The sequence below is a fragment of the Anthonomus grandis genome, chromosome 9 (genome assembly GCF_022605725.1).
Source record: "Anthonomus grandis grandis chromosome 9, icAntGran1.3, whole genome shotgun sequence".
Classification (NCBI taxonomy): Eukaryota; Metazoa; Arthropoda; class Insecta; order Coleoptera; family Curculionidae; genus Anthonomus; species Anthonomus grandis.
The window spans coordinates 3955537-3973723 of NC_065554.1; the positions used below are offsets into that span (position 1 = coordinate 3955537).

The 18187-nt window shown below is 33.5% G+C and overlaps 1 protein-coding gene across 1 annotated transcript in view; it reads left to right on the forward strand.

Annotated features, from left to right (window-relative positions):
* The window catches only part of LOC126740756 (heat shock protein 67B3-like), a 49570-nt gene extending 33499 nt beyond the window's left edge, over positions 1–16071 (forward strand). The window contains exon 3 of the mRNA XM_050446922.1: positions 5227–16071. Coding sequence (XP_050302879.1) covers positions 5227–5464 — 238 coding nt within the window. The 3' untranslated portion in view covers positions 5465–16071. The remainder of the gene's footprint in view (positions 1–5226) is intronic.
* Positions 16072–18187: the final 2116 nt, after the last annotated feature.

Consider the following 18187-nt stretch of genomic DNA (forward strand, 5'->3'; position numbering starts at 1 on the left):
ACTTCGCCATAAAATTAGTTGTAAAGGGCGAAACTCTTGCTTTACCTGTATTTGCCTATACATCTTGCAAACATCTGCTGAAAAAACGATTTGATGCTGTCGAAATCTTAAGATTATAGAAACTAAATCGTCCTGAACTACTGGGCCAACCATTTGAATTGAATTGTAAGATAAACCAGTAGTGCTTGGAAACGAACTATTGAAGACGACTCTGAGCTTGGTAGTTTGACTTTTCTCACGTAGCACACCGTGATGGGGAGAAAAATAACAAATTTGATCATTAGAAGGTATAAATGGTGACATATGATTTAAACTTTGATACTCGGACATAAATTACTGATACATTTGCTTCAACTTCGGATTTTTATGTAATTTTCTCTCTAAGGATAAAAATTGTTGTGTTGCTTGAACCTTTGTATCACCCAAGACTTCTAAAGACTTCTTTAGTGGTATCCCTACAATGAATCTGCCATCTGAATCTCTCTCAACATTTTCGATAAAATGTTTCTCTGCTATGAGTTCTTCTTCTGAAAGGATTGGCGATGAGGTTGAAACCTCTTCAATTTCCCAAAACTTTTGCAACTGATTTTGAATATCTAAGGTTTTTGAGAAATGACAAAGGGTATTCTTTGATGAGTTAGGAATGCCTATGGGACCTGACACCAACCAACCCAATTTGCTATTCTGCAGAACAGGCTTATTGGGGCCTAAAGTAATGCGTTCCGCAGAAATAATATCCCAAAATACTTGAGCTCCAATAAGTAAGTCAACGTGATTGGGCTCAAAGAATGCTGGATCAGCTAAATGATAGTTAGTTGGAATATCTAGACATTCTGAATTGAAATATGTGTTAGGTAAATCACCTGTGATTTGTGGAATGACTAAACAATCTAATGAAACATTGAAGTTGTTATAACAAGACTTGAATTTGACTCGACATGATTTGTTAATATTAGACACTGAATGCCCAATTCCTAGGATTGAGGAATTAATTTTGTATTGTGTTATGCCTAATTTATTCACAAAATCTTGGGATACAAAATTAGACATTGAAGCATTGTCGAGGAGGGCTCTGCATGAATGCCCTTTACCATGAATATCGAAAACTTGCACCACTGCTGTGGCTAGTAAGATTTGACTCTTAGTTGAATTATATAAGGCAACTTGACCTTGAGTAGTTTCTTTACTTGAAACAAGGTGGCCATCTTCAACTGGAATTAAAGGTTGCTGTTTATGAAGTAATGAATTATGCCGTTGTTTACAATGTCTACAATGACCATACCGACATTTATCTAGTTTGTGGCCACTGCGCAAACAATTAACACATAATTTTTGTGATTTAATTGTAGACCATCTCCGATCTACTGAAAGAGCAGTAAATTTAGGACAGTGATAGATTGCATGCTGTTGTTTACAATAAAAACAACATAAGTTAGAACTCTGATGAGTTGACGGTTGATTGACAATGAAGGTTTTGCGTGGTTTATCCTTATGCATTGCTACTTTATCTAAGAAATCTGCACGAGATGACAGGAAATCATATAATTCTGCCAAAGAGGGCAGTTCTTCAGCGAAGCCTGATTGTTCCCATTCCCGGATTGACTCAACATCTAGCTTACTGGTTACTAAATATACGATTAATGGATCCCAAGAATTCGTTATAACACCTAAATTGTTAAGAGAGCGCATATTTTTCGAAATAATGTCTAGTACATTGCGAAATGAATTGGCAGAATCCGGTCTTATATCATAAATATTGAATAAGGATTTAATGTGATTATGCACTATTAATCTTTTGTTTTCAAATCTTTGACAAAGAATGTCCCATACTAAATCATAGTTTTCATTTGTGATGTTAATAGCCTGAATTGATTGTGCTGCCGCACCCTCTAGTGTAGCCTTTAAAAATTGAAATTTCTCGATTGGCTCAAGGCAATTATTTTTGTGAACTAGAGAAGTGTATAAATCCCTGAATTCTAGCCACTTATCATATTGGCCAGAAAACTTAGGCAATTCAATGACAGGCAATTTTGTGTTTTGCCTTTTAACAGAGACCTGACGTTGTAAGGATGTAATATAGGGTGGTAAAGAATGAATGGATTCATCGTGTATAACTTGCTGATCACTTGAAGTTGTTTTAATTGAAAGAAATTGTTTAATATCAGCAATTGTTTTAAAATATAAAGTTTCAAAATCATTTAGGTCCTGTTCAGTGAAATTATCAGGATCTAAACCTTCGAGTTCAAAATGAATCTCTGAAAACTCTGTGAGCAATTTTGTTTCTATTTCTTTCAACCTCAATTCAATTTCAAGAATTGTTGATGGATTAGCACTTTCCTTTGAAGAATTAAAATAGTTTAATAAACGTGATAATTTTGAATTAATCATACCCCTCTTTCTTACCAGATTTTGAATTCGGGGTAGTGTTTCATCTTCATCTAACTCGTTTTTACCCTTTGCTCCTTTTCTTGGTGCCATTATGAAAAACTCGACAAGGTTTGTTTTAGTTTAAAAAATGTGCTCAATTTCCCAAAGAAATATAAGAGGTGTGAAAAATGAGCAGCCCTTGAGGATCCAAATGAATTACAAAGATATGTATTTTGTACTCTGACTCAAATTTGCTAAAATGACAGAATTGCACTATTAGAACTTCTTTACAAATTCTAATTGTATATGCTAAGATTTAGCCTATATGCGATAAGATAAATATAATGTAAATATGAATGTAGCTGATTGAAACTATGTACATTAAATTCTAAAATAACACTTCATTATGAATACATGTGAATTCTGGAATGCAGTAGTGGGTATGAACGACGACGATGACTATGACGACACTTGATTACGTAATATATGAATTGAAATGCGATTAATTAAAAGTATTAACGCCTCTTTTAACACTAATTACTGACTATTGTATATATATGTTCAATACATTAATGCGGGCGAAGCCACTCAGCTTGAACTGCAATCCGATATTACAGGAGCACTTCTTTTCCCGTGATTGACCAAGTGATGAATAAAGGCTTACCTCCAATCCCTGGTTTTGTTTAAAAAGGATACTTATGGGTAAATTGTCCCTTTGTCTTGCAAATTGTTTGTTGACGTTGTAGAGGCGGCCTTGGTATTTGTCTTCACCTGTTGTGGCTACTGACCTCCCAAATTGTAATTGTATCGCCGGAAAATCTTGAAATCCGCTCGATGCGACCAAAAAATGTTTTGTTGCTGCTCCGCTGCTGGATCACCAAATTGTGTAGTGTCTCTGCTGCTGGGAACAGCAAGGGTTGTTTGTGGACTGTATTTTATTTTATAGTTGAATTAAACAAACAAGTCCATCGTGAACCACTTCTTTATTTTAGAAAAATGTACTTAATATGCAAAGAAAGTGGAGGGCTTATTTGACGGCGTTAGTTCGTCGTTGACAACAACGTGACGTTTTTTTGGTCTATCAAAAAACAATTCAGGTGTTTTAATTAACGTAAACCTTAACAAACAGCGTTTTTAAATGGAGAACTAACAGAAGAGATTTTTATGGAACAGCCAGAGGGATTTAAAGAAGAAGATACAAACTTTGTTTGCAAGTTAAGTAAAAGTTTATATGGCCTAAAACAATCTGCTAGGACTTGGAACCAGAAACTTGATGAAGTTTTGACAAAAGAAAAATGTTGTAAGAGCAATATTTATTCATGTTTATACATCAAGGAAATAAATAATGAAAGGGTTTACGTAATAATATACGTGGATGATATTTTAATAGCAGCAAAAGATACTCGAGTAATTGATACGTTTGAAGAAATAGTTAAATGTAATTTTGAAATAACGAGTTTAGGATTGCTGAAAAATTATTTAGGCATGCATAATGAAAGAAACGAGCAAGGAATATTTAGTTTAAATCAGGCCAGTTATATAGACAATTTGTTGGGTAAGTTTATGATGAAAGATGCCAAAGAATCTCATATACCGTTGGATGTTGGATATTATAAGCTTAGCAGAGAAAAGCCCATGAAGAACAGTGAAATATACCAACAACTAATTGGTGGTTTATTATATATTGCAGTGAATACAAGACCGGATATATTGGCCAGTGTCACCATATTAAGCCAACAAAATAAAAATCCAAAAAAGTAGACTGGAATGAAGCAAAAAGAGTATTAAGATATTTAAAGAAAAGTAAATATAAAAAGCTTGTTCTAGGACAACAAGGAACAGATAGTACATTATATGGCTACGCAGACGCTGACTAACCGATAGAAAATCAAATAGCGGGTATATATTTATGCTACGTGGTTCACCTATTAATTGGGGATGCAGAAAACAGAATTGCGTGTCTCTATCATCAACCGAAGCAAAGTACATAGCATTGGCTGAAGTATGTCAGAAAGCAATTTGGTTGAAAGGAGTAATAAAGATATTTGTGAATTTAGAGTCAAAAGTTGTTATATATGAAGATAATCAAAGCTGTTTAAAACTTTTAGCAAATCACAAATTTAGCAATCGGACGAAACACATTGATACAAAGTACCATTTTGTCAAGGAATTATATGAGAATAACGTTGTTACCTTCAGATATTGTCCAACTGAAAGCATGATAGCTGACATGTTGACTAAGCCTCTGAATCGGGTTAAGTTAGAATACTTAAGTAATAGAGGGAGTCTGTTTGATTAATTGAAAAATAATTTTAGTTGCAAGGGGATGTTCGAATCTAATATTTAACAATAATTATTTTTATCTAGCTTAAATAAACAGTCTTTATGGCGGCATCGGGATCTCAAAATATAACCATTAAGAACAAATTTATGGGTTCGGGGACTTTTATCGAGATACCGCAGCATAAGCACTTCTTTTATAATTGTATAACACTATATGGATTATGTGGTTTTTCGTTCGTATTTAGTCTGTAAGTTTATAAGGTTGAAATAACATCTTAATTTCTTTGTAACAGTTCTTATAATATTCGGTTAATAAATTTTTATACAATATATTCATTTGTGCCTTTTATTATCTTCTAACTCAAACAAATATTAATTATATCTATGTAATTAAACCCTATTAATAATATCACAGATATAACGAGACAAGAGACAGTTTATAATGTATAAACTGTCAAAATATAATGTATCGATGTTGTAATTTGGATTGAAATGTAGAATTTTCTACACTTCATGATTGATCAGTAGGAAATTGTGGTTTACTCAATCAATGTTTGCACAAAGTTACATTTTTAGACACTTTGTACGTCGTTACCTCCTGCCGAAAGACTGTGACACGACCAAAATCGAGTCTACTCTCTCTTCCGACGGAATTCTTGAAATCAGCGTACCAAAAAAACTTAAAGAGGATGACGTAGATGGTCAAGAAATCCCCATCATCCACGTGGGAAGACCATTAATGCATATTAAGAAACCACACTTATGGCCAAGTCGACGTGGAGACAGAAAAAGGAAATTAAGCTGTTCGAACTAAGTTTGTACGGTATTTACCTTTCTTACATATCTTTTGCTATTTTGGAAAATATAGTTTAATAGTACGTGTAGTGTTTATAAAAAATTTGTACTAGTTCTACTTGTGTTTTTTAAGAATTATTAATATTAAAAAGACTATTAAACATTCCTTATTCTATTGACTGGTGTTATGCCTTCTTCCAAATTACTCATCAGTCTCTTAATTTAATTTTAACAATATTTAAGGTTTTATCAACTAGCACATTATTTAAAAACTACAATGTCAAAACTTACCAAAAGTTGATATGGGTTAAATTAAACTGAATGGTTAATTATGAAAATTATTCTAAATTACTAAAAGACCCTACAGTAAAAATAAAACGCCAACTTAATATAAAACAAAAATTAATTTTTAGATATTGATAAAGTTGAATAACTCCACATAATAGCAATAATACCAAATTTTTATGGTTTACCAAAAAAAAAATACATAAACCAAATTTTCCCTTTAGACATTGATTATTGAGTATTGCATAAATTCACTTACAAATTATCTAGTAAACTATTTTTTAAATATTTTATTTCTATACACTAATTATTATTCTTTTATTTTGTGATTTATTCATTAAAAACTCACAAGCTATTAAAAAAAAATCTATTTTGATAGAGAATCTTTTTACTGAAAAGTAAAAAGACTTACATTTTCATAAGATTAGATTTCATAAAGATTGGTTTTAGCCTAAAAGTACTACCAAAAATTCTGAATATCTCCAGGCAGTCCCAGTTTCCAAACTTTAAATATTTTTAAAATTAAATTTGACCAGTGACGGCTACAAGGAGGGGGCACAGGAGCATAAACGCTCCTATTTTTTTCAATAAAATAAAATTAAAAATATTAAAATTAATAAAAATAAACAGATAACACTATTAAACTCCCTCGTATCATCGTTGGATTTATTTTTTTTTTGTGTTAAATATAAAAAATAATAATGAATATTATTAAATAATATTTTAGAAAATGGAGAATCGTCCTTTAACGAGAAATTGAAAAGTTAGGTCGTCCTATGCCCGATTAAAGAAAAAATAATGGTAATAAAATAATAATGCAACGGTAGTATGCAAATATTGCTTGAATGTTTGGTAAAATGTATACAAGAGAATAAAGATGGGAAAATCACAGCCGACTTGGCTTAAGTTGCGAAATGATAACATCGGCAACATGGCTTTCAGATCCGTTTTCATTTCAGTTCTCATGGGACTTGGAATAGAGATCGTTTGAATCCGTTTTTTAAATTTGAATTTTTAAGTTAAATTTCGGAAAGGAAAGTGAATGTAGTTATTATTAAGAACTTACTAAATCTTAGTAACATCTCCCAGCCAGTGTCGGTGTGTTATATACTATAAAAAGTGATAAATGGTTATAAAGATAAACACCTTGATTGGAAACAGAAACAGGTGGAGCCGGCCGGGCTTCTTAAGTGGATCATTGTGCTATTTATCGATTTTCAAGTTTATTTTACATATCACTTTTAAGATTTTTGTGTAAGAGCACATTATCCGTGTGATTTGGAATTTTTTGTGAATATCATGTGTTCCACTAAAACAAGAAACTTATGCCTAAGAGTCGAGGTTAATAGGTAGGTAAGGTTTTGTTTTATTTACAAACATATTTGGAGAAAATCTGATAAGGAATTCCCATAGTATTAGTAAATGTAGGTAAATGTATTAGCTTTATTTATATATAGGAATTCATTGAAGATTTTTTTTTGCCTTTTGAAACATGCCAAGTCCCTGCTGTGCTCCCGGATGTAAATCTAATCACCAAAGGAGTTTAAGAGTAGGGGAGGCAAGTATTTCTGTTTTTGGTTTCCCCAAAGGTGAACAACTTAAAATTAAGTGGCTAAGAGCCATGCCTAGAGATAATTGGGCTCCTACTTAATATTCTGTGGTTTGTGCCAAGCATTTTGACCCGAATGATATTATCCGTGAAAATGATTATCTTTTACCTGATGGCACACTCACTAAGATTAGAGTTAAAGCAAGATTAGTTTGCTCAGAAGTGCCTCAAATTTTTTCAAACTTACCTGCATAACAAAAACAGTGCCTCTTCCTAGAAAAAGTCCAGACGAAAAAAATAGTGAACAACAAAAACATTAAGAACGTGCCTCTGAACAACATGATTTCATAACAAATTTTTGAAGATTTTATGGGTAATTATTCCCAAAAAATTCTAATATCTGACCTATGGGATGTAAAAATTGTTGGGGATACAAAACTATATTTCTATACTTTAAACTTGAATGCTTGTATAAATATTATTAATCAAATTTCAATAGATACATGATAAAGTCTTTTTAAAAAACAATGAATTGTCCCAAAATGACCTACAATGGCTTTTACCTTTCGAATTGAAATTAAGTAGGTGGTCTCGACTCGAAAATCTATTAACTAGGTATAAGTCTTCTGATTATTGTGACCTTAATAAACCATACTCTTTATCTCTAGAGAAGTTTCATGACTTCATTAACCAAAATTCAGATTTCTTAAAACAGGCGTTAAATTGGAAAGTTCTGATTCACACAACTTAGAGGATGAAAAAGATTTGACATTTGAAGACCACAGGGGAAAAAGAGGGAATGTCACAAAATAAAAATACTGAGATATATCGATTTTAAAGTTTGGACCTTCTAAGATTCTTTGACTTAAAAATGAAATGGTTGAGATATGTCAAATATTATTTATTTAACTGTCTGTTACACGTATTCAAAAGCATTGTATTTCAAAACACATTTCAATACAAAAAAAAAAAAAAAAAAAAAAAAAAAAACTTGCAATTCTCCATAGCAAAAATGAGGAATGTCCAAAAAAAATCAATTCTCAAAGTAAAAAGGGGTAATGTCCAATATATCGAGGTTTCATCTATCATAGTTATAGTATTTGTTCCATATTGATTTAGGACCTAAAAGTAGATAATATTCTATGAGTAATAGCAATAAACTAATCAAAGGAAATATCTTACCTTCGTAGTTTTATTGCTGCTTTTTCTTTTTGTTTTTAGCGGCATGAGGTAACTTATCATAATAGTTTTAAGCTTCTTGAGAACAGAACACTTTCAGAGCTGGCAAATCTTTAAAATTTTCCTCGCTTATTGGGATTAGACCTGAAAATCGTATTCTATGAGTAAAAGTTTTATATTTAAAAAAAACTTACCTTCATACTTTCGGTCAGGATATAAAAATACATCATTTCGCAATACAGCATAAATTCTCGTTTGTATAGGTGGTAGTACTGAGCTTTGTTCCCAACACCCATTTTAGGAACATCTATGTGAAGCAAGTCGGGGGGTGCCTAATTGTAACTTCCATTTCCCTCACAGGGCGTATTGCGAACGGGCAATTTTTCTTTTAATTCAGCTTCACAAAAAAAAAATCCCAGTTTCTTATTATATCGTGGCCCTCTTCCAGGTTTTCGACATGAAATGGTGCTGGCTTAACTCTGGACATTTCTTCGACCCAGTGTCTCGGCAGCTCAGCAGGGTGTTTTTGGTTCAGAAGAACCATGTTTCGGTCGCACTCTAAATAAGCGTGCCCCCTAATTGGAAAAGTTATTTAAAAAGACTCCAGTCTTTTTTGGATATGAACAATATAATGCATGTATTTGATCATGTTATAGTTTTTATTTTGACCCCCACACGAGTCGCAAAATACTTCAAGGTGTTTTATCTGGGGGTCAAGGTAATTTTCAACAAAATGATTTAGCATTGAAAGAACTTCGTTACTTCCCTTTGCAGCCACTGTTTCTGGATATAGGTAAGAGACGGACTCACCACTTGCTAAGATGTGAATGTTGAACAGGTACACAGATAACTGTTTCTTGTAGTAAACATCATTCGTTGTTTGGAACGGGTACATTCTTTTGGAAATCTAGACAGATACCTTCACACTCTTTATCTTTCTGGACCTGGTTCTTGAAAATTTTTTCGGTCGTAAAATACTTGGGCCTTTATTTTGTGGAGCTTATTTTCATTCTTCAGTGTTTCAGCAAAGATTTCTGTATCTCGGCAAGAACTGATGTAAAAGTTGGCATATTCTTATTATTTTCAAGTTTTAATGTTAAATCTTTTTTTGTTGCAGTATATTGATCACAAACACTACAGGTGTCTTTACGAGGGTACCCGAACGATATGTTGAATTTTGTATTAAAAACATTTCTATAGAACTCGTATGAAACAGGATGATTAGGAAATTTGTTTTGATATAGCTTATACATTTTTGCAATACAGTATAACCTCGATTATCCGAATCATTAATTGCAAGTGCCCGTTAGTATGAGCAAAATGTTCGATAATTAAGTTTTACATAAAAACATGTTTTTGTTGCAAATTTCTTTATTAAAATATGTATACAACCTTTAAGCAAAACATTTCATGTCAGTTTACATTTTTTTATAAACATATAAATATGTAAACACCTTGACACAAAAAAAACACTTATTTAAAAAAATCGGTATTTTTTTTTGCTTTATAGCATTTATTGCCATTTGGTTTTTTCTTTATTTCTCATTTCCTCCAATAGAAGGATATGGTGTTGAGCTTCTCCATTATTATTTGCTCACTCTATACATTTATCAAAAGAGGATACCGCTTCATTATGCGTTATAGACTTGGTAGCTATGAGCCCATGTTCTTCTTCTGAATCTTGATCTTCCTCATCCAAATTTATTATATCTTCTTCGGTCATTTTTTCGACTGTTTCTTCTTTTCCTACAGCCCACTGTTGTATTTCCTCATCAGCTAAACCTATTTCAATTTTTTTTGATAGATCTATGATTTCACCCAGCTCTTGATGAAAAATACCTATTTTTAAGCGATTCGCTAAACTAGCAAGAGATATTAGATCTTCTTCATCCCACTCCTGTGCAATCAAATTTGGTGGTAAGAGCGATTTCCAAGATCTTCTTAACAAGCTTTGATTGACATTTTGCCAAGCTTCAGCCAGTTCGGCTACGACATCCTTTAAGGTAATTTTTTTTCAATTCCGCCGATATATCTCCTGGTGTTTCAACATTTTTTTTTTCCGATAGTACAGTTTGACTGCTTGAATTACGTGTTGATCCATTGGTTGGATCAAAGGAGTGCAGTTAGGAGGTAAAAACATTACACACATTTGTTTATCCTCGCTGGATAAATTTTCTGGATAGGTGCATTATCAAGGAGTAGCAGTGCTTTTTCAGGTAAATCCAAGTCATGCATTTTTTGACGTACGGCGGGGACAAAGCACGTGTGAAACCATTCTGTGAAAATTTCTCATGCTTTTTTTTTGACCCATGTAAACTACAGGAATGTAATGGCTTTTAAATGAACGTGACCTCTTTGATTTACCAAGAACCAGTAATTTTAACTTGTGGCTACCTGAAGCATTTGAACAAGGCATAATTGTTATCCGTTGTTTATTTTGTTTTCTGTCTGGAGCTGAATTTTCCTGGTTATGATCCAATGTTTTTTGAGGCAACATTTTCCAAAATAGCCCACTTTCATCAGCATTATAAAGTTGATGGGCATTTAAGCCTAACTCCTTAATTTTATCATGAAGTTTTAGTTTGAAAGGATCTACTGCAGAGAGGTCACTGGAAAGTTTTTCCCCGGAAATAGAAAGCTGTCGAATTCCAAATCTCTGCTTAAAATTTTGGAGCCACCCTGAGCTAGCTTTAAACGTATTATTACCATGCAGTTGCTGGTAAAAATACTTTGCCTTTTCACAAATAATTTCCCCAGACACTGGTGTACCTGTAATTTAATTTTAAAAAAATCGTAAGTTTGAGAAACATTTATGCATTGTTATTTTACCTCTAGACCTCTCCTGCAAGAACCAGGTGTAAACCGCCTTCTCTACGTCAGGATTAGCACTTAACTTAAGACTCTTTCGATTTCCAAGGCCACTATCCAAGCTAGCAAAGTAGGCCAAAAGTTTTGTGCGGTTCTTTATATCACAGATCGTAGATTTACCAACACCATACTTAGTAGCTAAATTTGACATTGTCACCAGCGTCAATACTTTTTAAAATTGTGACCTTATCACTCAACTTTAAACAAATGCGTTTTCTCTTTGACATATTTGCAGTGCATATACCTAATTGTGTTACACTCAGGAACATAGTCTTTTTATTAAACACTGTATGTACTAAAACCATCTAGAACATGTACGTAACACGCCGCTTAACGTGTCGTGTACCCATCCGCTGATCTATCCAAAACTAATGAACAAAACGACCAAAGCAAACACCCGAGAAACTGACGAGTCGAGACCTGCAAATTGACGCCACTGTTCGGTTAATCAAGAGGGTTCGGATAATGACCAAAAATTTGTTGGTTCGGCTAATCGGATATTCGGATAAACGCGTGTTCGGATAGTCGAGGTTATACTGTATTAAGATCTTCACTTAAATAAAGACAATCTGATTTTTTGAGGCCATAATGGCTTTTGTTTCCCTGAAATGATTTAGTATCGGTAACCACATTTTCATTCGTCTGGTCAGAAAATTTTCTAGGTCGATTTAAATACTTATCTCTCAAATCAACAGGGGCTTTACCCGATGTTTTTAGGGATTTTTGCAAATATTCTAATTTGGTTTTTGTAATCCCATGTATTACCAAAAATGCCTTGTAGCACACATCGACTTCTAAAATTGCATTTTCTCTTACCACTTTGACACTATATGTATATGAATTATCATGTAATAGAGCTACATTTTCATCTTTTCGAGGACGTCTTCTTTTAATAGATTTACATCTTATCAAACCACATAAATGTAAATTTTGTTCATTGTTTGATGCTAATAGATTAAAGTTCTTCAAAAGTGTCTGCCTTTCTTCACTACTGCTTTTCTCGAAACATCTCAGTCTTTTACACTTACAGTCATTTCCTAGTTCATGACTGCTTACCTTTATTTTCTTGTTTACATCCGTAATCCGTCCATGTATCTTTCTTTTCTTAAACTTTTCACTGTGTTGCTGCTGCTCCCGCTGCTCACTATTTTCATTTTCTTCCATGATGCACTTTTTACTTTTATATTTTGTACATTAAAACATAACCTTAACGCTGTAAACTGCAAAAATATGCACGAAAAATATTCACTTGTTTACTCTTAGAAAGCAAAACATAACTAAAATTAGAACCGGTAATATGCATCGTAGCGATCTGTGGACATTCCTTGTTGTTATCATTTTGCCAGTGGACATTTCTTGTTTTTCCGCGTTATTTTAGACGCGGCTACTAACGGACTATGCCGTGATCTTCTACAGGATATGTGTTTATAATAAAATATAGACGTTCTTCTAGTAGATGGAGACGCTAACTCAATTTTTGATATATTGTGACATTCCCTCTTTTTCCCCTGTGGTCTTCAATTAAATGGCTAAAAGCCATACCTAGAGATACGAGGGTGAATCAAATATGAACCGGACTTTGGTTTTAGTAATTTTATTGGTACAGTAAATAAAAGTTTGAACACATGTTATTTTTCTACATAATCTCCTCTCTTATTTACGCATTTTTCCCACCGGATCGGAAGTTTTTTAATTCCTTCATCAAAGAATGAAGCTGGTCGTGTCAGTAACCAATTGCGCACAAACGTTTCCACACCTTCGTCGTCGTCAAAGTGATAACCTCCCAATTCTTCTTTTAGTGGCCCAAACATGTGGTAGTCACATGGTGACAAATCGGGACTGTAAGGCGGGTGTTCAAATCGTGCCAAAAGCCTTTCACACACGGCAAGACGGTTTGCTTTCTGATCTTCCGTCAAAAGGCGAGGAACCCATCTTGCACACACTTTGCGGTAACCCAAATTTTCTGAAATGATTGATTGAGCACTTCCGTATGATATTTCGACGTGTGCAGCAATTTCCCACAATGTAAGGCGGCGGTCACCTTCAATCAGCTCACGGATCGCACGAATGTTCGCCTCATTGATGCTTGTCCTGGGTCGGCGTGCATGGCTCTCGTTTTCCACTACCTCTCGGCCATCGGAAAATTTTTTGTGCCAGTCGTAGACTTGAGTCCTTGATAAGGTTTCATTACCGAACTGTGCAGTTAGTCGACGCAAAATTTCGGAAGGTTTTACGCCCTCACGCGACAAAAATTTTATAATAACGCGTTGCGCAACAGACGTGTGTACCTCTTGTTCAGACATGATGCTACTAACAGCTCATCTACTCCGGTGCGCCAAACCGACTGACTCCCCTCCTCTTGACATCCCTATCTAGCATATATCAGGACGTCGCGCCACTCGCTTCACCTATGGCGCGCTAAACAGAAAAGTCCGGTTCATATTTGATTCACCCTCGTAATTGGGCTCCTACTCAATATTCTGTGGTTTGTGCCAAGCATTTTGACCCGAATGATATTATCCGTGAAGATGATTATCTTTTACCTAATGGCACACTCACTAAGATTAGAGTTAAAGCAAGATTAGTTTTCTCGGTAGTGCCTCAAATTTTTTCCAAATTTACCCGCATATTTAACAAAAACAGTGCCTCTTTCTAGGAAAAGTCCAGACGAAAGAAATAGTGAACAACAAAAACATAAAGAACTTGCCAATGAAGCCTCTGAGCAACTTGATTTCATAACAAATTTTCAAGATGAGTAATTATTCCCAAAAAATTCGAATATCTGACCTGTGGAATGTAAAAAATTGTTGGGGTTACAAAACTATATTTCTATACTTTAAACTTGAATGATGCTTGTATAAATATCAATAGATAGCGACCTACATGTTAAAGTCTTTTTAAAAAACAATGAGTTGTCCCAAAATGACCTAAAATGGATTTTACCTTTTGAATTGAAATTAAGCAGGTGGTCTCAACTCGAAAATCTATTAACTAGATATAAGTCTTCTGATTATTGTGAGCTTAACAAACCGTACTCTTCATCTCTAGAGAAGTTTCATGACTTCATTAATCAAAATTCAGATTTCTTAAAACAGGCGTTAAATTTATTGGAAAATTCTGATTCTCACAACTTAGAGGATGAAAAAGATAGTGACATTTGTAATCGAGTAATACTTTTAATAGACCAAATAACTTTACTTATTTTAAAGCAAAAACGTTATTGCCCATCAACTATAGTAATGTCTTTTATGTTATATATTATATCCACTTGCGAATAAAAAATTGCTAAGAGATTATTTTAATCTACCCACCAAAAGGTATTTATTAATTGATGAAATTTATATAACTAAAAGACTAGACTATAGGGGGAAAAATCTAATAATGCATTTATATAATTATTAACGGCGCCTATACATATTTGAAACGATAAATCAATCACATAAATAAAATATTCTTATTTGTAAATAAAGCAAAATCAAAATTGAACGCCCATCTTGGCAGAGCCGCGCTTTCAAAGCGTAAACGGATCCGAATCTCCCACGTGGTGCGACGTTGTCAACTGTTATTTCGCGGCTTGAGTAAAGTCGGCTGTGGGAAAGCAATGTCATCGTCAAATGGGCTTATACGTAATTTAAATTCAGGTGATTTTAATTTCCTTTTAGAAGCCCTTCATCATATAACTCCACAAGTCAAAATCCTAAAATTGATTTATTATTTCAATATGCTAACAATGAAAATAATGAACAAATTCATAAACGACAACGTATTAACTTGCCAATTTACAAGACACTTAGATATGTTTCAGAGCTATAAACTAACTACTATTTCCCAAAGTCATTTTTAATGAAACAATTAACGTAGTAGCGCTAACCTATTTATTAATAGTGAAAAATTAAAGTTCAAATTTACGGTTATATACAGTAGAGATGATCTGTATGATAACTGAGATAGCACTGGTATTCTTTAGTTTTTTCTTTATTTGTAATAAAAAAAAATTAAATTATTAAAAAAAAAGGTTTCTGCGAAACCTACAAATTTTTAGAAAACTATTTGTACTCAACATAATGATCGGGAAAGATATTTTTTAACTCCAAAAAGAATTAATTGTTTTTGAAAACGCTTTGAATAGAATAAAATTGTGCAGTTTTTCCAATATTTTAAATTTTGACAATAAAGCTATGAAGTATTTGCTGCCTAAAAAATAGAAGAATAAATTTGAAATATAAATTAACAATCCGAGATAAATAAACATTGCAATTTGTAGTTCTTATACTTTAAATACTTTCTTTTTTCTATATTCGACTTCACCCGGCTTGATAATGGAAGGGTTCAAAGAAATGAATTTAACTCGGTGCAAATTCAGAGTTTTTAACAGGACCCAAATGCTCCAAAAATGTTTTTTTTTTTAAATAACGTTCGGTGCAGAATGTGTCTCATTTTATGTTACCATTTACTTACGCGGTCCAGATTAAAAATCTACGAATTATCCGCCACTGAATTAGAGCAATAATATTTTGGCAGAAGGCACAAACACTAAATGTTAGTACTGTTTTAGAATTTCTAATTTACAAGTACACTGTAAGGAATACCCATTTATATAACTTAAAAACAAAATAATTTTTATGATTTATTTAATTTTTTGAAGTTATTTTGTCGCCATACTTCTGTATTCTTGTCAGGTATACACACAAATATTTGCTAGTATGTATTGGCATCAATTATCGACAGTAAATAAATACTGTACACTTTGTTTTTCATTTAAACCTAAAACCCTTTGAATATGATTCTTTAAAATTCTTTTAAATGTGGCAGCGGTATAGTTTCGTCGTGCAGTGGCGTGAAAAGCAAATTATTGCTTTTACAGTAGACGGTCGCCGTGGGTTCTCACCTAACTTATAAATGTGCTTTCAAGCCTCACAACACAAGCTAGGCACGGGAATACGTATCAAGATCAGCGAATGCGCGATTACCAGTTCCAGTAGTGTACAGTATCATTTAACGCAACCCCTTGTTGAAATCATACAAGGTATTTTTTTTGGTTAGATTAAAAAATCATCATGTTCAGACAAAAAATCAAGCAGGTGCAGAGGAAGGTGCAAATACATCTGGACAGTGTTCAAGGCCTCCAAGTGGTTAATGTTACAAACTCCCATTAGTGTGCGCCCGCCAGATAAATTTCCTTTTTCTACTCCAGGTGCGTGGACATCTTGGAGGAAAAGTTTTGAGAGATATATGTCATATCTCTCAAAAAAAAAATCTATATCCGGTATATCTCTATCCGGACAACTAAGCAAACCAGAAGAGAAAATTAACATTTTGGTGTACATAATGAGAGAAGAATCAGAGGAAATTATGTTACAGTTTCCAACATAGCCAGAATCTTATATAGAAGCATTAAATATAATTTTTGAAAGGTTTGAATTTAATTCCACGGTTCAAAAACCAGGTGAGCCAATAGAGTCCTTTATAACAAATTTGAATGAATTTACATTGCAACTACGGCACTCTAAAAGAAGAACTTATCCGAGATAGAATTGTAGTTGGGATGCTGGATTCTAAGACTTCTAAGCGTCTGCAGCTAAAAGAACACTTCAATTTAAAAGAGTGCATTCTGATGGCTAAGCAAGCAGAATTACAAGCATCCCAGTCAAGGGAACTATCTAGTCGTCAAGTAAGTCGAGTGCAGTCTACTAAAAGTGAAAACTCAAAGGTTCCAGGTATTTCTAGTCAAGGTAGGGACAAAAACCACTTTCAAAGTGGCAACACTGGCAGTAGAGACAAGTGTGGGTTCTTTGGTCTACGACCCCACTCTAGGGATTAATGCCCAGCCGCAAAATCTACATGTAGGAAATGCCAAAAGCCAGAATATTTAGCAATAGTACGCAGGAGTACAAATAAGGTCAGGCTTATCCACACTAACAATAATGTAAATCAAGAGTTTAGAACAACTTGAGTTAGAGTACAATTCTGTAAATAATTTTGGGGATTCTAAAGAGGTCAATTCTTTTTTGAGCTTTAATTTTTGTCTCTATGATTAACAAAAATATAGAATTTTTAATTGATTTGGGGGCTGACATTATATGTGTACCATCTCATTTATTTAAACAGTTTAAAAATAATTGCAAATTTTCTAAAAAAGTTATTACCGGTCCGTCTGGAATTAAACTAGATGTTTTAGGTACATTATCAGTGCGATTGAGTTTTCAGCATCAGCGCTTCGATACAGACATTTACATTATTGATAAATTGACCAAACTTGTACTTGGTAAAGGTATAATAAAATTAAATCTATTTTCTCACATAAAAAGTCAAATTTTTCCATTCAACAAGGGAATATGGCAGTATCTTTTAAAGACAATGTCAAGAGAAGGTTTCTAGGAACCTTTAAGGATGTTGCTACCTTCAAAACTGAAATGCGCATTAAACTCAAAGGGTGTTCAGCCCTCTGTACAGTCTGTGCCTCGTGTTGTACCCATTCCATTATTAAATCCTCTAAAAGAAGAGCTAGAAAGACTTGAACAGCTTGGTATAATTGAAGCTATAGTGTCCAACAGACTGGATTAGTCCTATTGTAGTGGTTCAAAAAAATTCTAAAATTAGACTATGTGTTGATTATACTAAATTGAACAAATCGGTTCAACGTTCACACTTTCTAATAGGAAAAGTAGAAACCATTCTGTTACTATTCAAATTACTAATTCAGGTGTTCATCAAATTAAGCTTAGTCCTGAGTCTCAAATTTTTACTGCTTTTATTACTCCATTTAGGAGGTACTTCTTTAAAACAGTTCCTTTCGGAATTAATTGTACTCCAGAATATTTTTCCATATTATTAAATAAAATATTGTCAGGCGTAAAAATG